This window comes from Drosophila bipectinata, chromosome 3R (genome assembly GCF_030179905.1).
Source record: "Drosophila bipectinata strain 14024-0381.07 chromosome 3R, DbipHiC1v2, whole genome shotgun sequence".
Taxonomy (NCBI): Eukaryota; Metazoa; Arthropoda; class Insecta; order Diptera; family Drosophilidae; genus Drosophila; species Drosophila bipectinata.
In genome coordinates, this window is record NC_091739.1 from 6,211,315 (window position 1) to 6,236,373 (window position 25,059).

Sequence of the window (25,059 nt, forward strand, 5' to 3'; positions counted from 1 at the left end):
TTTGGTATGAGTTTCTAGGTAGCGTCTAAACTTTAAACGCTTCTTTTTCGGAACTACATTTTTGTAGTACGGAACAGAGCCATAAGCTTACAAAACAATAATCTATTCTAATTTTTTGTTTCGGATGACTCTAGCAGTCGAAATCACCTGCGCCAGGGACCTACCTTTTTTTTTATATGCATACTTTGGCATGCTATAAAGTGTATTAAAGTACACAAGAATAAATTAAACAAAATATTTTTAAATAGTTTATGATGCCTATTAAAACATATTTGAAAATTGAATAAATCGCATTATTTTTAAATCCAAACAAATTTTTTTGAAATAACCTCTAAAAAGTAGGGCGGAACATGAGACTACATCCTTAAATCTCGGAGACTTTTATGGCATCTATGGCATCTACGCAGATAAAGTTTATCTCAAAATTTTGCCACGCCCTTTCTCCCCCAATACAGCAAAAGAGTTATAGAATTTTTATAGCTTAACAATTTTTGTTTTATAATTTTAAAAAAATATTTGATTACTTAAATATTTCTATAGGTACGCTCTTTATAATTATTTTCTTATATAAATAGTTAAACGTCAGACTAACTACAATATATTAATTGTTTTGGATGTGTTGGCTAACGTTGATCTATCTAAAAGATGTATGTAAACATGTAAAAGATTATCAATCGGAAACGTAGATTCAACTGATATTCTGGTGGAAATTCCTATAAAAGCTACCTACACAATCTAAGTTTATTCAGTGATTGCAGCTATTTTGAGATGGAGTGTAAAATACGTTATCTTTGTCAGATCTTGATCCTGGTGAAATGTGTGAACCTATCGGTTGCAGTTTACTATGACTTTGTATTGGAAGATGAGGAAGTTCTCAGTCATTGCACTGCTTATCCTGATTATTCGTATATAGACCACGCATTAGATTTTAGTAATCTCAGTATTAAAATGGTAGAACATGGATTGTCTGTTGAAGGAAACATAACTACTGTATGGGACATACAGCCGATGGATCGAGTTAATGTAACAAATAATTTGCATAACTTACTAAATATATTTTCATGTGGCTTCTTAAGTTGTTAGTGAAAACGGAATATTGGGATCGAGGATCATGGAACCCAACTCTATTCAATTTGAATTTCCGTGATTTGTGTAAAGTACTGTTTGACAAGCACCAGATTTGGTACGATGGCTGGATAAAACATGTTTCAAACAAAAATGAAATCAAGGAAAAGTGTGTAACTCATAAAGGCGTAAGTTCATTGGTCAGTTTTTATATTTTAATTGTTTAACACACCTTCTTTGCAGACGGTAATGTTGTTAGAGCCTTATGTAGTGAGCTTGCGGTTATCAATTGGCGCAAAAACTCCTCCTGGTCGATATCGGTTTATATTTGTGGCAGTTGCATATAATTTAAAGAATGTTAGACGGCCAATACAAATTTGCTATGAAATAAAGGGACAATTTCTTACCAATGCATAAAAATGGAAATCTAATAAAAATAAATTCTTCTCTATTAAAGAACAACGTCTAATCAATGTTTTTATTTTATGTTTACGTTTACTTAAAAACATTTTAATATAAAAACAAGAAAGGAAAGCTAACTTCGGGCGGAGCCGAAGTTTATATACCCTTGAATGTAAAACCGGATATATATCGCAAACATCGGATATAGTTGGCCGATCCTTATGGGAATATGAATATATAATCCAATTTATTACAATACAAAATCTAAAAAAAGTCCCAAACTTCTATCTTCAAACATACCAAAGTTGGTATTTCTACCAAAAACCATTTCCGATCGTTCAGGTACATGGCAGCTATAAGATTTAGTCGGCCGATCCTTATGAAATTTGGTAGGTTGGATCAACTGACCAAAAATAGAATCTGTATTAAATTCCAGCTTTATATCTTCAAAAACACGAGAGTTGAGTCATTTCCGATCGTTCAGTTATATGGCAGCTATAGGATATAGTCGGCCGATCCTTACGAAATTTGGCATGTCGTATTATTTAAAATAGCGCTCATGTAAAATTTGAACTCTCTCACTCTAAAAACACCGAAGTTATACCATTTCCGATCAATCAGTTATATGGCAGCTATAGGATATAGTCGGCCGATCCGGGCTGTTCCGACTCATATACTGCGTGCAAAGGAAAGAAGGGTGTGTGCAAAGTTTCAATTCAAAATAGAGATGAAACGGATATCCGGCAACTATCCGGTATCCGGCCTATCCGGCCTCCATGATACTATCCGGCCGAATACCGGATATCTACGATTTGGCCGGATAGATATCCGGCCGATTTAAAAAAAAAAAGCTATATAAAATAAACATATTTTTGTTCATTATTTTCTTTATTTAGTTAATCTTAAGTATTAAATTACACAATAGTAAGTAAATGTGATATAGGGAAATGGAATTAGTACATTTAGTACTCATACTGCACTAAGGGCAAATTATGGGCAAAATTATAAGGGCAAAATTTTCATCTCTACTTTAAAACTGAGAGACTAGTTTGCGTAGAAACAGACAGACGGACAGACTTTTGACCAAAATTATAATACCCTCTGCAAGGGTATAAAAAGGGATGTTAATTTTTGGGAGGATTTTATAACAACTTTCCAACACTAATGTATGTATAAAATTCGTGGTAAGGTAAAATACTATGTAGATAATACTTAAGCAGCTTCGGGTCCAACCCGAACAGATTCGTGTCTTTACTAAATGTAAAATTCCTCGCGTACGAAATTTAAATGTTTAATCTTTCGCTGCGATGTTGCTGCCAAACTTCATGTTTTTTAGACTGTTGGTTATCTTAAACTTTAGTTTGCCATGTTCCATGTATAGGAACATGGAAAACACCGATCAAGCCAGTGATTACCGGTATTACGAAACGTTTGATAAATATCTCTATGTATGTTGCATGTTAATCATGAGAGATACTACATGCCTCTTATCTTGAAAATAATTATAAACTATGTAAAAAATCGTTATAAAAGGTCTGACTGGATGGTAACAAAAATCATTCCGGATCCACTTAAAAATGGCTTGGCTATTTGTTATTCTGTGTAAAATATTTATATTACTGCAAGGAGTGACCGTTTCATTACAAAAAGACCGCGAGTTTGTCCTGGACAACAAAAATTTATATTATGATTGTGAGAAAATGCCTCCAGGATTTGTCACCGAAGATAAGTTCATTGATAGGTCGAAGATGACTTTTGTAAAGGACGATAACGGTGCGATACACATATCAGGAAATGGAACGGTCGTATGGGATATTCAATCTACTGATCGAGTTGAGGTAAATGATCGAACTTTATTCAATGCAAATCATTTTCCCACAATTATGTTCCAGTTGGACTTGGCAGCATTCAAACAGGAACGGGGTAAATGGAAACCAACCCCATACAAAACGACCATTAAGGATTTTTGCAAGTTCTTGTATGAAAAAAACCAACCGCATTATTCCTATTCGATTGCCCATGTAACGAACAAAGATTACACAAAGGAAAAGTGCCTCACTCCTGGGGTAAGCCAACATAAACATTTTTAATCTCAAAGCGATAATAATTGTTTTTTAGACTGTGTATGAATTCGAGCCCTATGTCATGAAAATGGTTATAGGAGTGTCACCGGTAGGACCTGGTCATTATAAGGGCATTGTGCACTTTTCTGCATTTGACTCAAATGGAGTGAAGCGACCAAATCAATTTTGTCTCGAAACGACAGGAAATCTTTCTTAGAAGCGGTCAATATAATTAATCATATTTTAAAAAAAAAGTTTATAAAGCACACATATTTCTTATTAATTTTTAGCACATTTTTGGTGGAAGGGTAACAAATATGTACATGGTTGATGTTTCAAAATAAAAATTTTTCTTGCTAAAGTAAAAAACTTTGAATTTTCAACCGTTCCAGACGCATAGAGCTTTCAATTGATCTCGTTTTTAGCATATTATGTTTAATTCTGGAATAATATAATTCACATAAATAATTTACAACAAAATAGGAAAAATTACATTTGAAATACAATATATCATACACACATTTATGTTTAGCGGTCCACTTTCTTTTCTGCGAGGATTTTAATATAAATTTGATACTCCAATTAGGAAAATCACGAGAGGAAAATATTTATCATTAATAATACATATTTATTACATTTCTTTTGGCAAATTAGATGCGAAAAAGCGTTCATATTCGGGAATTTACAAATTGGGCTAATCGCTGTATTGCATGTGGGACAGCGGTAATTGTGGTGGTGCTTGTGGTGGATGCGGATGTATCAGCTTGCCATCCGAGTAGCGCATCAGAGTCATGAGCTTCAGCATACGCAGATCCTCCTTGTCCTTGTCCTTGTCCCTGTCCTTATCCTGGGGCTGCGGTGGTGGGTGGAGTGGGTGGCGGTGGTGCGAGCGGATGGGGTCTGCTGACTGGTCGGGTCTTTAAAATACTCAAGTCATTAACGTTCTCTAAAAAGCTTTTGTTCGCTGACAATTGTTTCACGCTCTGCACGTCCTTCTTCAGCTCCTCCATGTCGCGCTTCAGTTTGGCACGTCTGTTTTGGAACCAGGTTATGACCTAGGAGATTGTTTAATAACATTAGTTTTGGATATACTCATTGAGGTATTCATTTCTACACTCTTTCATACTCACCTGTGCATTGGACAGGCCCAAGCCGCCGGCAATCTCGTCCCGGTCCGCTGGCGAGAGATATTTTTGGTATAGGAAGCGCTTCTCCAGCTCGAAAATCTGCTGATTGGTGAATGCGGTGCGGGACTTGCGTTTCTTCTTTGGATTGGACCGAGTGGCAAAGATGTTTAAAGTTGCGGGATCTGTAAAATTTAAGTCGATATGAGTTTCAGTGCCTTGCTATCCCAAATAAAAAAATCGAATTCAACACGAAAAGGTGTGACGGCATCGTAAATACGCTCGTTCAACGATCAGTCAAATTTTTAATATGCTTCACACAGATGATCGTAAAACGGAAAAGTTTATGGGCTTTTGGCTCTTCTGCAGCCCAGAATTTGACCTATGTTTTCTTTTTTTTTTTGTTCCAGAGAGCATCCTCAACCCGGCCGCCTTTAATGACCGACTTTATGGCCGATCTCTACGCATCATCCATTGGCACTTTCAATTCAATCAGTGAAATGTGCTCGTGGTTAAAACAATTTCAAAACACAATTCAATGGAATTCATAATAGACAATCGGCAATAACAAATCTGTGGTCATAAAGCGGCCTGGCGGGGCATGTCTTCAGCCCAGCTTCTTCGCTTTATACCACATTATTTTATTGGCCATGCCGCTTGAATGATTCTCCTTGTGCGTGTAGCGGTTGTTTTCTTAAGCGATTCGATTGGGATTTGATTTGGATTTTGATTGCCGGTATTTGTTTTTAGCATGTTTAAAGGTAATACAGCGCCTGATTGATGTTTTCTTCTTTTGTGGCGGCGGAAATGGCTTTCAACCCAGTTGAACCCGATGGGAGTCAGCCCAACCCCATTAGGAATTGTTTATTTTTGCACCTTTATTATTTTTATTTTTTCAAGCCAAAGATTCCTTTGGTGATCGCAGTGAATAAGTGCTCAGCTAAAGTATCAACGGAAATGGCTGTTGCTTCGTTTGTTTACGGGCTTGAATAAATTAAGGAATGGGGACGGAGGCCCCTCAGGAAGTTCGACGCTGCAAATGGCAGCTGCCCCTCTGAGGCAACATTGTTGCTGCTAAACATGTCCGACAATTAACAATTAAGACACTCGAATTCGTCCCTAAACCACCCTAGGACAGGGTTGTTTCATTCCCGGTTCTTTTAATGGCCTTGCGACCGAAGCCCTAGTTCCATTTTGACACTACTCTGATGTGTTTATTGTGAGGTTAGATAATCTTCTGTTTTGTACACGCCCCATGTTTAAATTCAAAGAGGGTTGCTTTCCGCCAAGGAACAGAAAAATTCCATTTAATCCATTAATTCCAAATTGGAAAAAATGGCATTAAGTGAACTATAACAGCGAGCTTTTAAATATATTCAGTTGAAGGTCGGACAGTTGCGGAATTCATAAAATATTTATTGGTTAAAGGTTAATCACTATATGATCTTAATTTCTAAACCGTTATGTGCACCGTTTTCGATTTGGCTTCTTGACAGCAGATTGGACAAGTAAAGCAAACACGCCTCTAATTAAAAACCATGGCAAACCTGACCAAAACAGGTCGGACCCGAGCTCCGTTGGGGTGGGTGTGTTTTTGGCCATTTGCCGAGCTTTATTAATTAAGGAAACTGCACCCGAAGGCTGGACCAAGTCTGAGCCTGGTTAATAGCTTAACCCACATGCCGAGCCACATGTCAGTGGCTGCTCTAACAACTGCCTAGCCAAAGTTAAAGTGCACTGAGTGCCACATATGTTTATTGGCTGTGTGAGTTACGACCTGGACACCCACACCTCCACACCCGCGTGGCATACAACAAACAATGTCATCACCATACCTAATCATTGTGACAGCCGGCAGAGAGTTGAAGTCGCTGACACCGAACCACCAGGCGACAGTCGCTGAAGGAGCAGCTCCTGGTTGCCCAGGGAAAGGCAAGCATAACTCATGCCAGCCTGCTTGCCTGCCACCGTTGCTAATTGAGACACAAACAAAATGACGCATTGTCCTTGCGTAAGAAGGCTGGGCAGTTGGCCATAAAAGGAATGCTTCACTCAACAAAAGTATTTGAGGAGTTTCAGTATATAGATCTATGAAGGACTTGAGCCATTGATGGCTTCTATATAGTTTTCCCTTGTTATTTTTTCCAGTGCATTAGAAAAACACGATACGAGTATATAGCGTGCCTTATCAACCGCCGATCTGAGACATTGACTTGGTGCGCATGGCTAATGGTGTGGCTGGTAATTAGGCAAATTAGCTGGACTCTGCTACTGGGAGGCACATAAATTAACAGCAATTAATTAAATGCTCGCTCTTTAATGCCGGATCACAGCCCGCTTCAGATGCCTCAGATATCCATAGATTTCCATTAGAGAATAAGAAGATTACAAAAAGCAGAGCGGAGGGCCCAAAGTGCTAAAGCAATTATGCTGATTAACTCCGGGCCGAGCAACGATTCAATCAAAGGCATCTACAAATCAATCAGTATTGGCCGGCCGCAATGGTAATCTTCTCGAAAAGGGAACATCATAATAAGAGCCAGTCGAGATCGCATTCTCGAGATACTCGATCCAAAATTGTGCTACCAAGATGCGTATCGCTCGGATAAGGCTAATGCACCGGGAATACTTGGCTACCACAAGGTGCCCGGTGTTCACACGCTCTTCAAATGCCTCGAATCGCATCGGAACCTTTGAAAGATGAGCGCTGAATATTCGAAGTTAGGTAGGTAGCCGGGTTCTGACCAGGCCAGGAGCATGACATGTGGAATGTGATTGGGGCTGCCAGCGGAAGACTCAATTAGAAGTTTTGGACTTTTTGGGGATTTATGGCCACAAGGAATTTCACATTCTCAGGGCTCTGCCTAAATACCTGCCAATAGCTTTAAGGTTTGCCGCCACCACAGAGCCAGAGTCATGACAAACCGGCAAAGGACAAAGCCAGAAAGGCGACCTTCGAATGCAAAAGAGTCGCCGGCTTAAGGAGTTTGGCTAAAAGCGCTAATTATGTGGAAAAGAGACAGAGGAGCCGCTCCAGCGGGCCGACCACAAATTGCGTTGTCCAGAAGCTCGAAAGCGTAATCAAAAACTAATTTTAATCCTGTTTGGGGGATCACTCCCGCATTGCTTCACTCCGAAGCCTCAAGAGAGGCTTCGAGAACCCAAATGGAAATCCAAATCCAGGTCCCAAAACGAAAACGAAAACAGAAATGAATGCGGAGATGGAGATGAGATGAGGAAGGGATTCCTTTTGTGACCCGATCGGATCAGAGATCTTTTTAGCGGTAGGTCCCAGTTAATTTATTCTAAATGGCTTTTTGAAATCCCCGAAACAACACAAGAAATTTACTTATGACGTTGGCCAGTCTCTGCTTCTGAACAAGCCAGAGAATAGCAACTCCGGGATCCCATCGGATGATTCAGACCGGATCAAAGTCGATGGAGGGCCCAGCATATTTTTCTCACTTTGGCGTGTCTGCGTGTTGTTAGCAATGAAATTGATGAGTTCGAGCAGGTTATAAAACCCGATACCTTTTGGCTACCTTTGTTTGGTGGGTCTCTTTTATTATTATTATTGCTGTTGCCGGTGTTGTTTTTCGGCCTACGAAAAGCCGAAATACAATAACACAAATTAATATGAGAAGATGAGACAAATTTAGCCGCCGACAAAGTAAGCTGGCCCCAGTGATTCCCATTACCATTACTGACTGCCGAGGCGCAGCTCTTCTCCATAACGAGAAAGTTATAAATTTTGGTATTTTCATTTCGACATGGATGCCGATGTCTGAGAAGGAGATGGAGGCTTTTCGACCGGTGGGGTCTCAGCTTTGTAGCCCCAACTCGACGACTGTCATTGTTGGTTGCTTGTTTACACGCTCGTAATGTGTCCAATATTTTTGTGTATTTTGTTGTCATTTGTACCGCCCCAGAGTTTTGCTTTTGGAGAACTGGCTTTTAAGATCCAGGTAACCAAACACCATATTTTGAATTTATTTAAAGCCAAAATGGAAGTTATTTAGGAGTGGCTGATGACTCGGTTAGCATTTGACAACTGCAGAGTGTTTAATAGATGAAATATATGTATTTGAATTTTAGTCTATGCATAATATCAGAGTGTCATAAACATGTTTATTATTATCCTGCGGCTTTATGAGAGACACCTTTCCAAATCTTGTGTTATTGCTCCATAAAACCATATAGCTTAATACTTCTGACTACCCTTGGCCATAAAGGACTTTCTCTGCGGTGCGTCCCTCTTCGTTTTAATTGAAAATTTTGTTGTACATTAAAGGCAAAGCGTCACCGTCCGGTCCCGGCGTAAAGTTTTCATGTTCATGTTGGCCCGCAGCTATTTTGATTGCAGCATTACATCTTGTAAACATTAGCATGGCCAATAATTTCCGAGTGCCCTGGCAATTTGCGGAGCCGAAAAACATGTCAACGGTACCTGGGGGCAGTAATCAGTTGTTATTGAGGGCTAATTTCTTCATACATATATTGAAGGATCGGTGAGTCGGCTACTTTCTTTTGAAACGGACCCCAAGGCTTGGCCTTGGGACTTGAATAAAAACATAAACAGGTAAATCAACAAACCGTTTGCGCACGATGTTCACTCACTCACTTTAGATGGCCTAAAAAACTGCACTTGCACCGCAAAAAAAAAGTAAGAAGTACTTTTTCATCGCTTATATAGAGTCTTAATAAAACCCAGATAACTTTCTTACTGTGTACTATTACTGTCGATTCATTAGCGCTGAGCTTGCGGCTTTCACATGTAATTGCTAGTGAACTCCGCGGACGACCCTCGACTTTATATTTTGATTGATTTTAATGGCTGGCAAATCAATTGCAACTCCGACGCAGCGAAACAGAGCGCCGAAAACGTGGCCATCCTTAATTCAATAATGAATACGTAAAGTCCGAGCCAGAAAGAGTCCCAGAGCAGAGTCCCAACCGCGGCCACACACCGATCCTCAGCCTTTTTGCCCCCTGGAATCCATCCATCCATACCACATTCCCCCAACCATGGCAACGGCCACATGATTCACGATCGGACCGCTGCGCATGCGCTACGCAAAAGTTTCCGGCAGGAGGATGGCAAGGGGCTCGCAGTGGCCAGGGCAACGCGTCGGCTTCGGGACAAAGCGTCGGCCTTCTTTGATCAACACATATAAAATACTATGGCCACGCCCTCTAAAAGGCAGATTAAACGAGATGGCGCTCGGGCAGTGGGCAAACGTATACTTAAACTTAACGTAACGTAAAGAGCAATGAAGTCAGTCAGTGCAAGAGTTGCTCCAACACGAAGCCGCAGACCTGGTGGTGGGATGGGACCGGGGCAGTGGGATGGAATGGTGGCTCCAGACAGTAGACGACGGCGATGTCTGCAAGAGCCATGTTCGGACGCCTCCCCAGGCGCAGTGGGTCGAGAGTGGGTCAAGACCGTAAAGCCATTGGGATAAACTAGGAGGAGTAAATGGAGTGTTTTAAAATGGAGTGTGCTTTAGAGAAAATTCATTTAAAATAAATAAAAACAAAAGGCTAAAATAAGTTCTTGTGATTTTATAGTTTGCAATAAAGCATTTATCCACTAATGAGGGATTTTCCCATGACGTGGGTCTTACAACCAATTGCCAATAGACCTCATTCCACTGTATTTGGTTTGTGCGAGACAATAAAAATTACGTAGCATTGCAATTTGGATCGCTGAGCACCCGATGATACTGCCCAGACCAGGCAAGACCCAGACCCATACCGCCCCTGCACCGATTTGCCCACCTCCTCCTTGGGATGCTGCAGTGTCCAGTGCATCATCTTTATGTTTGCATGCCCTTTAGCTCTCCGGCGTTTGGCGGCTGTTGTTAAGTGAAAATCTGAGTTTGCAATCGCTAACATCAGCTAACAATGGTCATCATCATTAAAATGCGATCAAAGAACAACGGGCGGCTCTTGGCGTCTCTCCACTTATGCATCTCGGATCTGAGATCTGAGATGTGCGCTCTGGGTACTGGGATCCTGGGCACTGATTGAGTGACCTTCCCCAACCCCAATCTCAGTCCCAGTACTAGCCCCTTCAGCTCCAGTTCCAACACCAATGTGGGCCAAATGAAGGGGGCTGGACCGGGACTGAACTTGGGATGAGTTGGCCGGCTTAATGTCTTTATAAGTAGCATGTATACCGTGTTAGTAGATGGGATGGCAAGAAATATGCGCTGTAATCAAAACCGTTTAAAAAACTACACACTAATTGAGTTAGAAGTTCGTGGGGGCTTTGAACTGGCCGCCGGATCAAAGGCGCCGCCACGTTATTGGTGGCACAACAAAGAGCGTTGACAACGGCATGTAAAGCCAACAATGCCCCAAGCAGCCACCAGATGAATGGATGGATAGATGGATGCCCAGTTCACGCTGATGATGATCACCATAACCATGATCACCGGGTGATTGGATCGGCGGCCAGCAAGCCGCTAAACTTGCCCCAGAGACATTGTCGATAGTTTTGACAACTCAGCGAAACCAAAGCGGCGGCAAACAAGAAAAACATCCAAAATTTTATTAATGAGCACACACTAACAAAAAAGCCACTGGTTCGAAATCAATTTAAAATATAATTAAATATGAATAACTTAGAGAATCACATATCCAGACCGATTAGGAACATTATAAAAATTCACGTGATTGAATTTTGGTTGTCGGTTCGAAAATAAAACTGTGTCTAAATGGTTTTGAAAAAATTAGGTTTAAAGTCCAAGCAACCATCTAAAATTTTTCCCAGTGCCCTCCCTGACTTAGGACTTTACCAACAATAGCGTTGATATTATGACAAGCTGTCATAAATTACAAATTAATGTAATACTTCCCAGGCACAGAAAGAGAGAGTCTCAGGTCGGAGTGAGAATATCGGAGCATGACTTCCTCAACTTTGGAAGTCCAGGACCAGGGGCAATCTAACTCTCTGCAGGTAGCCGACTTTTACTTCGTGGTCAGGGTCGTGCGATCGATCGTGTGGATCTCGATCTCAATCTCGAACTCGGACTCACTCGATCCCAATGCTCATCGATTGTCCGTGGCAGTGGTTCTGCATTCGGGTTCTGGGTTCTGAGCTCTCAGTTCTGGGTTCCGGACTCTGGGTGGGGGTATCTTGTGGTATCTTCAGGTGCCGGCATTGCCACCGCATTGACTTGCCTACCTTACACCTCGGAGGAGCGAAGATCAAAGACAGCGGTGCCGACTTAATAACATAAATTAATCTTCTCATTGTTGGGCTCACTAAAAGGAGAGAAAGAGCCGGCGCGAGAGCATACGAAAGGGACAGCTGATCCAGTTAGAAAAAGAAGGGGCGAGAGGACGGTGCACATGCGTGCCAAAAATGATACAGTAACCGCACGCTATGCTAATCCGTCCAGAGCCTAACCAGGCTCTGTTAACGCACAAAGCCAAAACGGCATTTAATTTGTTTTTAGCTTGGCATTTGGCTTCGAATCGATTTCATTCATTATTTCGAGCTGAGATTCGGTTAGGTGGCTAAGCGGAGATCAAAGAAAAAAGCCGATGCTCAGATATGTTCAAAAAGGGGGCGGTCTATAGAAGTGCACTCTAAAAAGTGTATTAGTCAATAAATGTAATATAAAATTATAAATTAAAACAATGTGAAATATATTAACTTACATACATATAGTATATTAAATTAGTTTGCAGAGTTCTGCAAAACGGAATTTTTTATTATATTAATTTAGTAAATATCAAAGCAAAGCCTTTAAGATTTTTAACTTTTAAACTTTATGTGAATTTTGAATAAAATATTATATATTTTAATAAAATATATTTTTATTTTAGTGTTGTTACCCCTTAACCTAGACGTGGCAAATCCACCATGGAGACGGTTTTGATCGAACGACGAAAAACCGGCAACGAGCATTAGGTATTTGAAATGACTTGCTGGGCATGAGCGGAAAATGAAACGAGCGCAGCAAATTAGCTAATCAACGCCCATTAGTAGTAAGGTATTGGAATTTATGATAAATTTCCGTTAATACACCCGATTGCGGCACGAGCAGATCTCACAACTCAGGAACAAGTTAATTTGCCGGGACTGCAAATGCGATGCTCACTCACTCCTTGATCTTCGATCCCGTGGGGCCAAAGTGATAAAGCAGGCATCTTTATAACGCTGCCCAGGCACAGCAGGGCGACAAACAAGTGCATCTCTCATCCCAAAAGGCTCTTCAATATTATCCACATATGTGTGTATGTAAGGACGTGTGTGAGTGTGCTAATAATACATAATTTTCTTGTAAAACAACAAACTGATGCGCATCGTTATCGTTATCATTATTGTGAATTTTTATGTGCGCCTGCATGTTGACTGCCCATTTTTGTGCAAAAGGCGTTGGCCGCGGGTCGGCAATGCAGTTGGCAGTTGGCAGGCTGTAGTCTGCAGTCGCCGGTTTGGGGCGACAACGACAATATCGTTTTATTTATGTTTATCGATATAGCCGGCCAGATAAGCGGCTTTAAGCAGGAGCAGTAGTTTGCGACCAGCGGTGTGCTCGTAGGTTTTGTTTTTAGTGGGCGCCATAAAATGAAAGTTCAGTGCCGGTTGCCGGTTGCGGTTTATTTTCGAAAAGGTGAGAAAAAAATATGGCTAGACTTACTGACTAACATGGGACATAAAATCGATAAGGTTAAGAGAGGACTTTCTTTTTGGTGCAAACAGGTAAATGTCTATTTTGAAATAGATTTTTAACCCCATTGATTCGTAGAAGAATTAGAAAACTCGAATGTTTTATTTTAAGAGTACATCATGTTTTAATATCAATTAAATCTCATAAAAAACTAAAACCATAAATTCAAACTATACATTATTTTATCATCGCTTAATTACTTTTTTAATGTTTATTTGTAACTTTCAAAAACTCACATCAGCATTGAGTCTACAGACATTCCAATGAAGAGATAAATATAGTAATTATCAACCCTGATTGACAATAATTTCAGTTAAAATAGCCATGTTCATTTTTTTACCATCCAATAACCGTTTCTGGCATCCTCTATTGGCTTCATTTCAGAACGAGTTCTGTTTCATGACCGATCCGAGCCATTAGCCATAACAAGCGAGCATTTGCATGGCGCTTTTGATGTGCGTTCGTGCTACGAGGGCCATAAAATAGTTTTGCATGTTGCACCAAAACACAGCAACAACAAAAAAAAGGGGAAAAATAAATGAAATGAAAACTAGTTACGGTTATGTATATAATTACTGGGACAGCATGTTGGCATGACAAATAAACTGCGAGCGAGACCATAAATTAAAGTATCAGAATGCGTGTGGAAGGCGTCAAGAACGGGGCAGTGGGACTTTGTAATAGGAATGGGGAGCAACAAGGACGAAGTGGGGTGGGCGGGGGCTTAACGGCAATGGCCACCTGACGACAAGTCTGAGCCAATTGTTAAGCCGTTGATATATGCCTGATTCCCAGTGTGTGTGCGTGAGTGAGTGTCCCTGTGTCTGTGTCAGGGAGTGCGTGTTGGTGTGCCAACTCAGCGTTCGGGTTGCTGTGGGCGTGTCACACATTTCGCCTTCATAATTGCAAGACTCGTCGTATGACAAGCTAAATAAATTAGCCATAAATTTGTTAGCAAAAGACAAAAAAGAAGATTTATAACCTTTTACACTTTAATTCAAAATAATAATAACACAAAAAATATGTAAATAATATTTTAGCAAAAAAAACATGAATTTGCCAAAAAAATATATGTTTATGATACTTCCAAGATATAGTTTCTCTTTTGAGATATCTTATTATATTATTCATAAATTGTCTTCTTATAAAAAGTGCTCATATTTTACTGGTATTTTAACATTATCGTAAAAAAACACGTTTGCAACTACCTTAGCCACAAATAACTTTCAAATTAAAGTGTATTTCATTTGTTTCTACTGAGCGTACAACATGCAGCTGCAACCGAGTTGCAAACAATGCGCAGATTTATTTAATTACAAATGACGCACACACCTTCAGCGGCACACACACACTCTGACACAGTTATAATGCGAATTTACGCACCGATATGCAAAAGCGCCGTCGCCGAATGCTTTGCTCTTGGAATTTATTTAATTAAATCTACGCCCCGTTGGCAGCCTCCCTGCCTTTCTGCACCACGGTGGCTCCTCTCCGGTCCACCAAATGGGCATAAATTCAACAGTTTATGCATTGGCTCAGCGGCAGCCGCAGGCGTAGTGGCAGTCGCTTAAGCGCCCATTACGTATACGCACCGTATGGCATGTATGTGGAAAAAATAATAAATACACAAAAATAATAAAAAAAGCTAGAAGTTGTATACGATGACAATTTCGTTTATAAATGTGGGTATATGCATATATTGCCAACGGCAAAACGGCGGTCATTGTCAATTGAAAGAGTATAAAAATGCCATCAAATCAAGAGTGCTTTAGTGGCAATTTTTGATGATAATCTATAGGTTAATTGTTCTAGTCTTAATTGGGTCTTATAGAGAACATAAAGACACCCGTTAAATCCTGTTTAAAAATATGCTATTTATAACGTTATTATTTTTTTTCTCAAAATAAAAGAGTGTGGAATATTCAGACTTACTTATTCAAAAATACTACAAGAATCCCACGCCTTTTTGTTAAAGGAGAATTTATGGGGAATATAACATCTTAAATCGCACAAGTTGAGTCGATTTGTCTGCCTCTTTTTCCGAACTTGTTTATGTGGGCAAACTTTTTTTTTTTGGCCAAATCGAAAACAACTGCAAATTTGGTTGCCAATCATTTACTTATTACTGATACTGCGTCATGTACAGCTCAACTATGGAGTATAGTCATTTCAAGGGTGACTCCTGGAAGCGAAGGATCCACTCAAGACACCGAAGATACGAGCTAATGCGAGCCCCTTTGTGCACAGATGCTGCCTCCGCAATCTTAAGTGGTAAGTGGCTGGGCCTTTGTAAGAAACTCCCAGCAACCGGCAGCAACTACAAATAAAACTACAACAACGGCGTATAAGCACATTCGAGCTGCCGACTGGTACAACAAAAGCGCATAGTTAAGCATAATTTAATAGATACGCGGCTCGGGCTTTGCAATCTCTTTATGGTTGACACTATTGTCTAGGCCAAGTTTGTATGTGGGGCTGTCATAAAGTGATGAATGCATTATTATTATTGTTATTGTGGCCGGTGTTGTGCTGTGTTGCCGTTTTGCTGGCCGGGCCTTTGTTGAAAAGCGTTAATTGAGTGTTGCGAATGTGCAACGGCAATTGAAATTGTTTATGACTTGCAGTTGTGGCCGCCGCCGCTTGGGCTCATGTTCAATAATGTAATGCAATTGGGGGACTGCTAATGGATAGCCAGAGCACAATACTAATCAGCTAATCAGCCGGCGATATCTGACTAATATCCTGGAGACCAAAGGATTCCGCCGCTGCGCCGGCTGGTGCTGGTATCCTACTTGACAAAAACACTTTAGGCTTCCATTTGGCGCGGTGTAATTATGCTTTATTAAGATGCCATTTTCATTACGGGAATCCGAGCCACTTGAACTCAACTGGCTGGCGAGCACTTGACGGCGACATAGGAAATTTCGTTTCTTTCTTATATTTAGTGGTTTTTAATTGCCGTAATTAGCGAGAACTGGGAGCTGGAAAGATATTCAAGTGCATTCTGAAGCGACGTCTGCTCGGTGGATTTTTCCTCCGCCTCCTCCTCCTCCTTCGAGTAAACCCGAACATGGCCGACAAGACGGAAGCAATTGATGACCGAGAATCAGTCCGGGCCATGGGCCATAAAGATACGCCATAAATTAACACCAAACCGATTAATGAAAAGTGGCGATCCATATCGGGTACACATGTTTTTTGTCAGCAGAGACGATCCAGTCAGGATATTGGAACATTAAAATCAATTAACTGGACCGACTTTGATGGCCGCTGCTTGGGTCGTCGAGTGGGTCGTCGTCTCCAACTGGAACCCGAACTGGAACTGGAACTTAAACTGTAGCTGCTTGAACTGCCAATGTGACAACCCAGATCTTTGCCTGGCATCTTAATGAGGCTATTTTGTTCGATTGCCAGTTGGTTATTTGGTAGACGCCGTGTCATAAAAATTTATGGCCATTTAAATGCTGACTTGTAATTTGTAAAGGTGTTACCCTGACGCGATCTCAGTAAAGCGCTTCATTACACCCAGTTTTGCATTGTAAATTATTCCAACGATTTGACTTTGTTTTAAGGTTGTGTTCAACTATTCTAATGAATCTAATTTAATGAAGTTGATTTTCCATTGAGTTGTTTTGTTGGAAAATTTAAAAATCTGTTAAAGTCTCCTTACATTCCAAAGTTCAAGGTCTAGCAAATATTTTCTTAAGTGTAATAACACCTGAATTTTTTAACAGGGAGGGCAACCCCTGTTCGATTAGTTCTACTCACTCGCTGTGCTGTTATGACAAATTAAACTTAGCATATAAATGCATTTGAACTTGAATGGCTGGCTGGATAGTTGAATGTCTGGATGGCTGGCTGGTTGGCAGGCTGGCAGTCAATTAATTAATCGAAAAACTGCCGAAATTCCAAAGCTGTCAGCCCGCAGACATGTCCGTGAAATGATAAACTCCCAAGCCCAGAAAACCGTCGGCCGATCCCCAGACTTTTGGCCACTTGAGCAACCCTTGTGTGCACCTCCTCGTTGTGTTTTCTCGTATTTTTTCGTTGACTGTCTCTTTTATTCGTTAGTTGCCCACTGGCCCCTGGCATTTATGTTTAACACTTTAATTGTGATTACAAGCTGCAATCAAACAGCAACAGCACGAGTAGCACCAATACCAACACCAACACCAAAAACCAAGTGCAAGAGCTGGGCAAAAAATAAACTAAAGGTTGGCTCGAACCATTGACTGAGTGACTAACTGACTGGCACTCGAGGTGGTACCTTTACTCTCAGCTAAACTTGGCTTATGCATGTTTAAGCAACTGCAACAGCAACACCTTTGGCAACAACAACGCGTCATGTCGCTGGCTTTATTAAATTACTTGTCAAAAGTGCATACACGAGCTGGAGTTAAAGTTGCAATGTCGGCGGACATGAAACAGCCCCCGACATCCATGCTTATATACGTACACCTCATCTGCATAAGCCAGTACTTGCTTTACCCTGAAATATTTCAAAAAAAAAAAAAACATATTTACGCCTTTCGTTGGCATAACGAGACTTGTCATAACAATTCTGCTTGGCCAAAAAGGAAAACAAATGAAAACGAAAAGAAATGCCATGGAAAAGAAAATCAATTACGGAAAACATTTTCGTTTTCGTTTTCATTTCCACCCACAGACGTGCAAGATATTCTTGGGGGATTAATTAATCTTGTCAACGATTGCAAGTCATTTGCCATAGAAACAGCTCCGATAGTCAAATTAATTTTCTTCACACTTTAATAAACGATTACACAAATACATGGGGTTGCTGTTTGATGAAGGTGTTAAATGTTTTGTTGACATTGCAGCCACTCACAGTCTTTGGATTTTGGACGGAGGAGGAAACGATTCGGAGGAAGAAAACATTTTTCACAGCTTCCTTCGATTTTAGCGTGAAGTTTGTCGTTCTCCGCTTGCTTTATTGCGGTGATGGTCGGTGGTTGGTGGTGGCTTCTGAGTCGTGTTGCATGTAAACAGCAACTTTAACATCAACATCAAAACAATAGCAACACCACCAACAACTATTGCTTGTTTTTCCAAATCACTGAATTAGGTTTTCGGCTAGAGATTTGTTACGCCCTTTCGAATATGTATATTCTGGTGAAGGGCTGAATATGTTCTTTGATGTACGGAAAATGCGGGGGAATTGTTTCGGAGAGGGAGAGGCGTGAAAATGACTTACTAAATTAATTATTCCAAGTCAATCGTCGGGTAGAAAATTATTTTATTTGATTGTACTAAGAGGAAGATCATCAAATGGGTAATATAAGTTGTAAGAGACTCACTACAACTCATTGAATATTCATGTTTTTTGTAACTTATCGTATTCCTTAATATTTTTATCGTCAGACGTTCAACATTCGTTATGCTATATGTATATTTAAGAGAGTTTTCGGAAACTCCCTGCAGCTGAAATAGTCTGATTATGAACCTGAACGAATTGACTTTTCATTGCAATGCATCAAACGATACTCGAGGATCATCAAAAATGAAGTGCAGACATCTAGATGGAGCGCCTGGACATGGATACGGGAAAGGAGACCGCACCTGTCGGCGCAGCGAATGCCAGGAAAAGAAGACACCTTGCCTGGTGTAGAACTGGCTTTGAGGAAACGGGGAGGAAGTGCATCTGAGACTCATTCGCATTAATGTCGCCGGAGCCGTAGCTGTGAATAATTTCCCCATCCGCTCTTGGTCAGCCCCTCGGCCTCCTTCCTCCTTCCAAATGTCCAACGATCAGTGCTCGTTTGTTCGGCACCGCTGCTAATGATTTGAATGCTTTAATTTATGCCGGCTTTTAAACATTTATCATCAAAGACTCGGACTTCAGAAGTGAGCATATAAATATGATTTGTCGCCGTGAATTTTCACGATTATCATAGATACGCCCGCGTCTCTCGGTTTAGCAAGTCACTGAAGAAAATTATAGGGCTTAAATTTATGAAAAATGTTGTAAAAACAAATAAAGTAACAAAATTATAGCATTGGCAATTAAATAAACTACAAGTATGTGTATTTATTACGTATAATAAGTGGTTTCGTTATTTATTATTGCTGCTATTTTTTTCAGTGAATCCTTAGATCCAGATACAATCTTTAGGAAAAGGCAACACCTAGGATAGGGAACTGGTTTGGCCAGCTTTGGCGCCAACTGACCCATTTTGCAGCTGGAAAAGCCGCAAGGAAATGCGTTTTCCCCCTGGCCCCCTTTTGGCCTTGTCTTGCTGCACTTTGGCCGCAGTAGTTGGCTGGGCTGTCTGTGAACGCATCAATCTCGCGAATTGCATTTCCTGGCCAAGATCGGAGGACTCCGTTTGGGTTTTGAGCCCCGCGGGTCAGAGTGGGGAGTGCTTTGTGGGGCCATGGGCCATGGGCCAGGCAGAAAATGCGTTTTTAAATGGCTTTTTATGCGTGGCGCGGGCTTTTGATGTTCGACACATGCCGAAATTTCACAGCTCGGGCGGTCCCGGCTCCTCACATCGGGCCCGTGATTAATGTTTGGCAAAAACGCGAATGGGAATGCGAATGGGAATGAGAATGCGAATGCGTTTTTAAAGAACTTTGACAAGGTCCTGACTTGAATGCCGCATTCCAGCCCCTTTTTTCAGGGGTTCATTTGTTACACAGCAAGAGATTGGTCAGATATAGTCTATACTTTATCTCAATATATCTTCTCATATAATTTAATATTTTTATACAAGAACAAAGTAGTATCCTTGCATTGATGTCTTACTGTGTAGGAAACCCTTTTAGCATTTGGCAACAGTTGGACTTTTGGGCCTCCCATATGGCCCTGATAGAGTTATTACCAAAATGTAGCCCTCTTTAGCAGACTTTCTGGCTCACCTCGATCTCTCGGCTGGCTGTCAGTCTTCCCGGCTAATTCTCTCATTTGCTGTCTCTTGTGCAACTGTCGATGCTTGATTTTCGCTTGTCTTTATGATCGGACCGCTGGCTTTGATCTTGACGCCGATTCTCGATCCCTTTCCTTTTCCCGGTCCCGGCTTTAGTTCAGGTCTCTAGACAGAGTCCCGGACTTCCCTCCTTTGGGCAGAAAAGAAAAATGCAACTTGAGCTCAATTAGTGCTCATCAAAAGCGTGCAGGTAACACCTTCAGTGCGTTGCTTTCGCACACCTCTTTGTATCCGACTGCCTGGTGACTGCCTGGTCTGCATCTGTATCTAAGTATCTGTGTATCTTGCCATCTCAGTGTGTATCTGATCATCTCCCGGCCAGGCGTCACTTGTTCTTGTTCTGACTTTTGCTCTAACCGGACCGGAGAAGTATGCAATTTGCTCGAGGGGCGCCCCTCGATGATGATGGACCACCCGAGTGGTATAGTGAAGTGGCATAATATAGGATTGTCCAGCCCTGAGGGTTGCGGTTAGTGAAAGCAAATCAGGCAGTTAACCATTTTTGAAACCCAACCACGCAAGTCTCGCTAGTTTTTGCTTTGTATTTATTTTATTTTTTTGCTGAGCCCGGGCCCCCGTATTAATGCCAATGCTTTATGGATAGTCGGCACGCAAACTCATATTTCTCTGCCACTTTTACTACTGGCAAATTATAATTTTTAATAAAATATTTGAGGCGCAACCGTTAATTAGAGAATTTATGCCAGCGCCGGCTTGTCAACTTGTTTCGGCTGCTCGGAGGCGATTTTGCAATATTTCATGCATATTTTATGCATAGATGCCGCTGATGTTAGAACCGTTTTGGCCCGCAGACATTTTCTTGATTTTATTGAGGCAAACGAGTCTCGCCTTACAGCATTTAATATACCCAAATATACGAATACGAATTTCAGTTTTTTCTATAGTTTTTGCGAGCTGTTTTAATGTCATTAACGAATTTTGTTGAAACGTTGTGCAGCTATTAATCATTTGAAGTGAATTTTTATTTTACACTTCGGCGGTGATTTCTTTTTGTTTGCATGATTTATGTGTTGTCTGAGTTCGCAGCTTGTTGAATTTTGCCACGGGCTTTATTTAGTCTATTGAATACGATTCTTGGGAAGCGTTTAAAATGAATGAAAATGCAATTGCATTGAGGAATTTGCGTAATGTTTAGTTCTGAAGTGTTTTTTTCACCTCACATTTGAATGCATTTTCGAGGAAATATCAATCAATAGTATAATGAAAACCATGCGGCCTTGTGATATGCATTTAAAAATTATCACAGTAGATTTGCTTTTATTAAAATTTTTGTGTTAAATTGTTTATGGCTGCATAGCCATTTGCTTTATCGGAAAACTAGATTTTTAATACCTAACAATCGCCTAGCCAATATTTGAACTAAAATTACTGGTTAAAAGGACGGTAATGTGAAAGATTGAAATCTATCTGGCACAGTAGATAAACTACTGCTCAGATGGCAGAGGCACGCAATTTAAATGTCACGTTATTCGGAAAGCAGTACCTCAAAAAGCTATTTACCCAACTACCAATTTGAGGTATAGGTTATTAAATATAGTAGTAGTTAGCACACGACTTGCCAGCCACACTCTCTACCCCTTTTTCCAATTAAAATTATAATTTATGCTCAATCTAGCACTTATTTATATTTTTCAACTTCGCTCCCATTCAAAATTAAGTATACGTCTAGTTGAACTAATTAGTTTTGACTTTTCGTCTCAGGGCAGAACCACCTCACACCCGGCTGGCTAGCTGGCTACATTTTACATTTGGCTCCGCCCCGCGACCCTCTAACCCGCACGTTGTAAAATGTTTACACTGCTATCTGTCAAATCAACTGTCAACCCGAAGTGCCATCATCATTGTTGCCGCCGTTTCAGTATCTGTGTCTGTGTTTTCATTTAGTATCTGTGAGGTTGTGTAGTGTGTGTGCGTTTTGTGGTTCATGCTTGGGTGGGTCTTCGGTGCTGGGTACTACTCGGCTGCCATTGCCGCCGCCTTTTGTCAAGTGGGAAAAGTTGTAGTAATTAAATTGTAATTAGGGATGCATCCGTCCGCCGCAGCTTTGTGCCGTTTGTGCGTTCGCCGTACTGCTGTACGTTCAATAAAGCGACTATACGACTGTCTGTGCCAATTGTCTTGGCGTTTCATCAACAGCCAACCCGTGCTGATCACCCCTTTATGTGCTTTCTTTATGCCCATGTTGGCTCCCTTCTGGTTCATTACAAAATTACTAAAATACCCTCTTCGAAGGGAGTCTCTCTGGTATACAAGAAACTTTCTAAACGATCTAGAGGCAGTGCTTGTTAGCTGTTAGAATCTAGATACATCTGGCTATATATATTCAATGTCAATTATATTATGAAAAATTTTATTCTTGATCAACTTATAATTTTTATAAAACTCCTCATAATAAATAACTTTTCTAGCCACACAACTTGGAAAGAACCTTATGTTACCTTAGTTACCTATGTATGTAACTTAATAATTAGAAAAGTGTATTTATGCTTCGGTGGCTTGGAATATACATATATGCCTACTGCATTACTAATTGACGAGACCTAACGACAGGTCCATTGTTCGAATAGCTGCAACTTTTCAGCCATTTTCATTGTAATTATTTTGTATGCGGGACTGCACTTTGGTTTATCTGCTGGCAATCGTCATGACCGGCTAGCAGGGCGCTCCAAGTCTGGAGCTGGAGTTAAAATTGAAGTTGTCGCTGCTCCTAATTACCAGGCGGAAGTTCCTCACATCTTGCCCTCAAATTGGCCGGTTACGGCTTTTGATCAACATGGAAAATTGCAAGGGCATTAAGAAGGGCGATTGTACACCGGATGCTGTCCTGGGAAAATACAATTTTAGCAAAGTGAGGCGCTTAAGTGCGGCCCGACTGCATCTGTGTGATAATCATAATCATCATCCTGGGGCGGCACTCAATCCCAGTAGCAGTTGATCAACCGATCAACCGATCAAATCAGCTGATGCTGATTAGATGGCTCTGTGGCAATCCGAGAGTGGAGCACGAACCAATTGCCTGTTGTACGTGCCCCGCGTAAATTCAATTTCAGTAGCAGATGAACAAAGCGCAAACCGTGGGTCTGTTGATGGATTGGTTGCACTTTGCAAAAAAAATATGCAATATCAAGAAATTTTTCAAATCCATATTAGGAAGAGTCTCTAGGAAAGATTTAACCATAAAACAAATATTCATAGCTTCTTAGGACTTATGACAGCAAGAGTTTTATGGAACAGACCCTTTCATATTGTTTAAGCTTAAAATAATTAAATAAATTTCTTCATGTGTGGTATAAATCGGTTCGCGTCTGCGACTTAACGAGAAATCAACGCCGCTAAGCAAATTATGGCCGAACGATACGCATGCGCCAGAGCCATCAGTCTGCGGCTCCAGACTCAGATCAGCATCGGTATCTGGTTTGGGTTTGGTTTGGCTCTGGGTCTGGGTCTGTGTTGGGTCTGGGAAAGGCAATTGCCATCAAAGCAATGCCGAGCAAAGTGATGGAGCCGACTGGCTAGCCGGGCCAGAAATTGATTTAGCCACCTCGACCGCGCCGGTCCGGATCGGGCCGACTGACCTTACTACTGTTTTTACGCCTTAAGCAGAATCTCATCAAGACGTAATGACAACAATTGATCAATCGCTCGCCAGGCTAATGGTTATGATGGGTCTTGTTGGGAAATCAGTTTATATTAAAATGTAATTTGGTTGCGGTTGCTGAGATAGGGAAAGGCACAGCCAGCAGTAAGGAAATTAATTTCGTGATATCACAAGTACTAAAATAAATTTAAATTAATTTAACAAGAGTTTTAAATAAATATTAGGATATAGCCTTTTATTTTTTAACTTTTTTCAAATATTTATAATCATGAAAAGTACCATAGATACTATGATTAGAAGTACTCACCCTGCTCCGCATCAAAGTTTTTGGTGGACAACTGAAAGAGGGCATCCAACGGAGTGTCAGCACCAGCAGCCGCTCCCCCGGTTGCCTTCCCCTCCTCAACTTTCTTTGACCCCTTTTCGGGGGATTCCTGGGACACTTGCTTCTCCCCGTGACCTGGACTGCAGCAGTCGGTGCTGCCATTGCTGCTGCTGGAACGCTGCTCCGACCGCTCGGAGCTGCCGTCCTCGGAGGTAATGATGGCGGGATTGAGGCTCATGTGGCGCAGCAGGTGGGCCTGCGCCTGGAAGTGCTCCTGCAGCTGGCGCTGGTAGTCCCAGGCCAGCCGTTGCTCGTAGCTATGGAGCAGGGCTGGCGACAGGAATGGATGCATTCCGGCAGCGGGGGGCGGAGCACAGCTCACCATTGCAGGAGGTTGCAATCGCTCATGGATAAGCATCAGTGGAGCTGGTGCGGGTGCTCCGGGAAGCGTCGGTGCTACTGCAATTGCACTGGGCGGAGGGTCCTTTCTTTCATGAGGCTCCTTGTCATTTCCTCGACCCAGAATGTCGGCTATGGAGAAGCTCTTGACACGTACGGGCGATGACTTTTGCCGGCTATTCTCGAGGGGATTGGGGCTCCTCAACAACCTCAAACGCTTCATGTTGAGGGCCTTCATTGGCGGCGGACTGGGCGATCCCACCGAGATCTCCGAATTGGCTGGACTGGGTGTACGTTGCGGCATCTTTGACGGATAACTCCAAATCTTTTCCAGCTGGCTAAAACATTTTGGGGCTCCGTGGCGAGGCGATTAAAAACGCGTCGGCAAAAACGCGCGGCAGCAACACGAAAAATACGGCACAACGTGCAACACA

General features: G+C 41.4%; 1 protein-coding gene across 1 annotated transcript; it reads right to left on the reverse strand.

Annotated features, from left to right (window-relative positions):
- Window positions 1–4,062: 4,062 nt before the first annotated feature.
- Window positions 4,063–25,058, reverse strand: lbl (ladybird late). The gene is made up of 4 exons (XM_017249647.3): window positions 24,209–25,058; window positions 4,661–4,839; window positions 4,500–4,585; window positions 4,063–4,447 (listed from the first exon to the last, which is right to left on the reverse strand). The coding sequence occupies exons 1-4, from the start codon at window positions 24,927–24,929 to the stop codon at window positions 4,225–4,227; spliced, it is 1,209 nt and encodes a 402-aa protein (XP_017105136.2). The 5' UTR covers window positions 24,930–25,058; the 3' UTR covers window positions 4,063–4,224.
- Between the last annotated feature and the right edge of the window lies 1 nt (window position 25,059).

Bases quoted from the DNA above. Each gene is read 5' to 3' on its own strand.
- lbl (XM_017249647.3), bottom strand. From the start codon at position 24,929: ATGCCGCAACGTACACCCAGTCCAGCCAATTCGGAGATCTCGGTGGGA. The intron at 4,840-24,208 runs GTGAGTACTTCT...TAAATTTTACAG, and splicing joins AAACTTTGATGCGGAGCAGG to ATCCCGCAACTTTAAACATC. The intron at 4,448-4,499 runs GTCAGCGAACAA...AGTATTTTAAAG, and splicing joins GTGCAGAGCGTGAAACAATT to ACCCGACCAGTCAGCAGACC.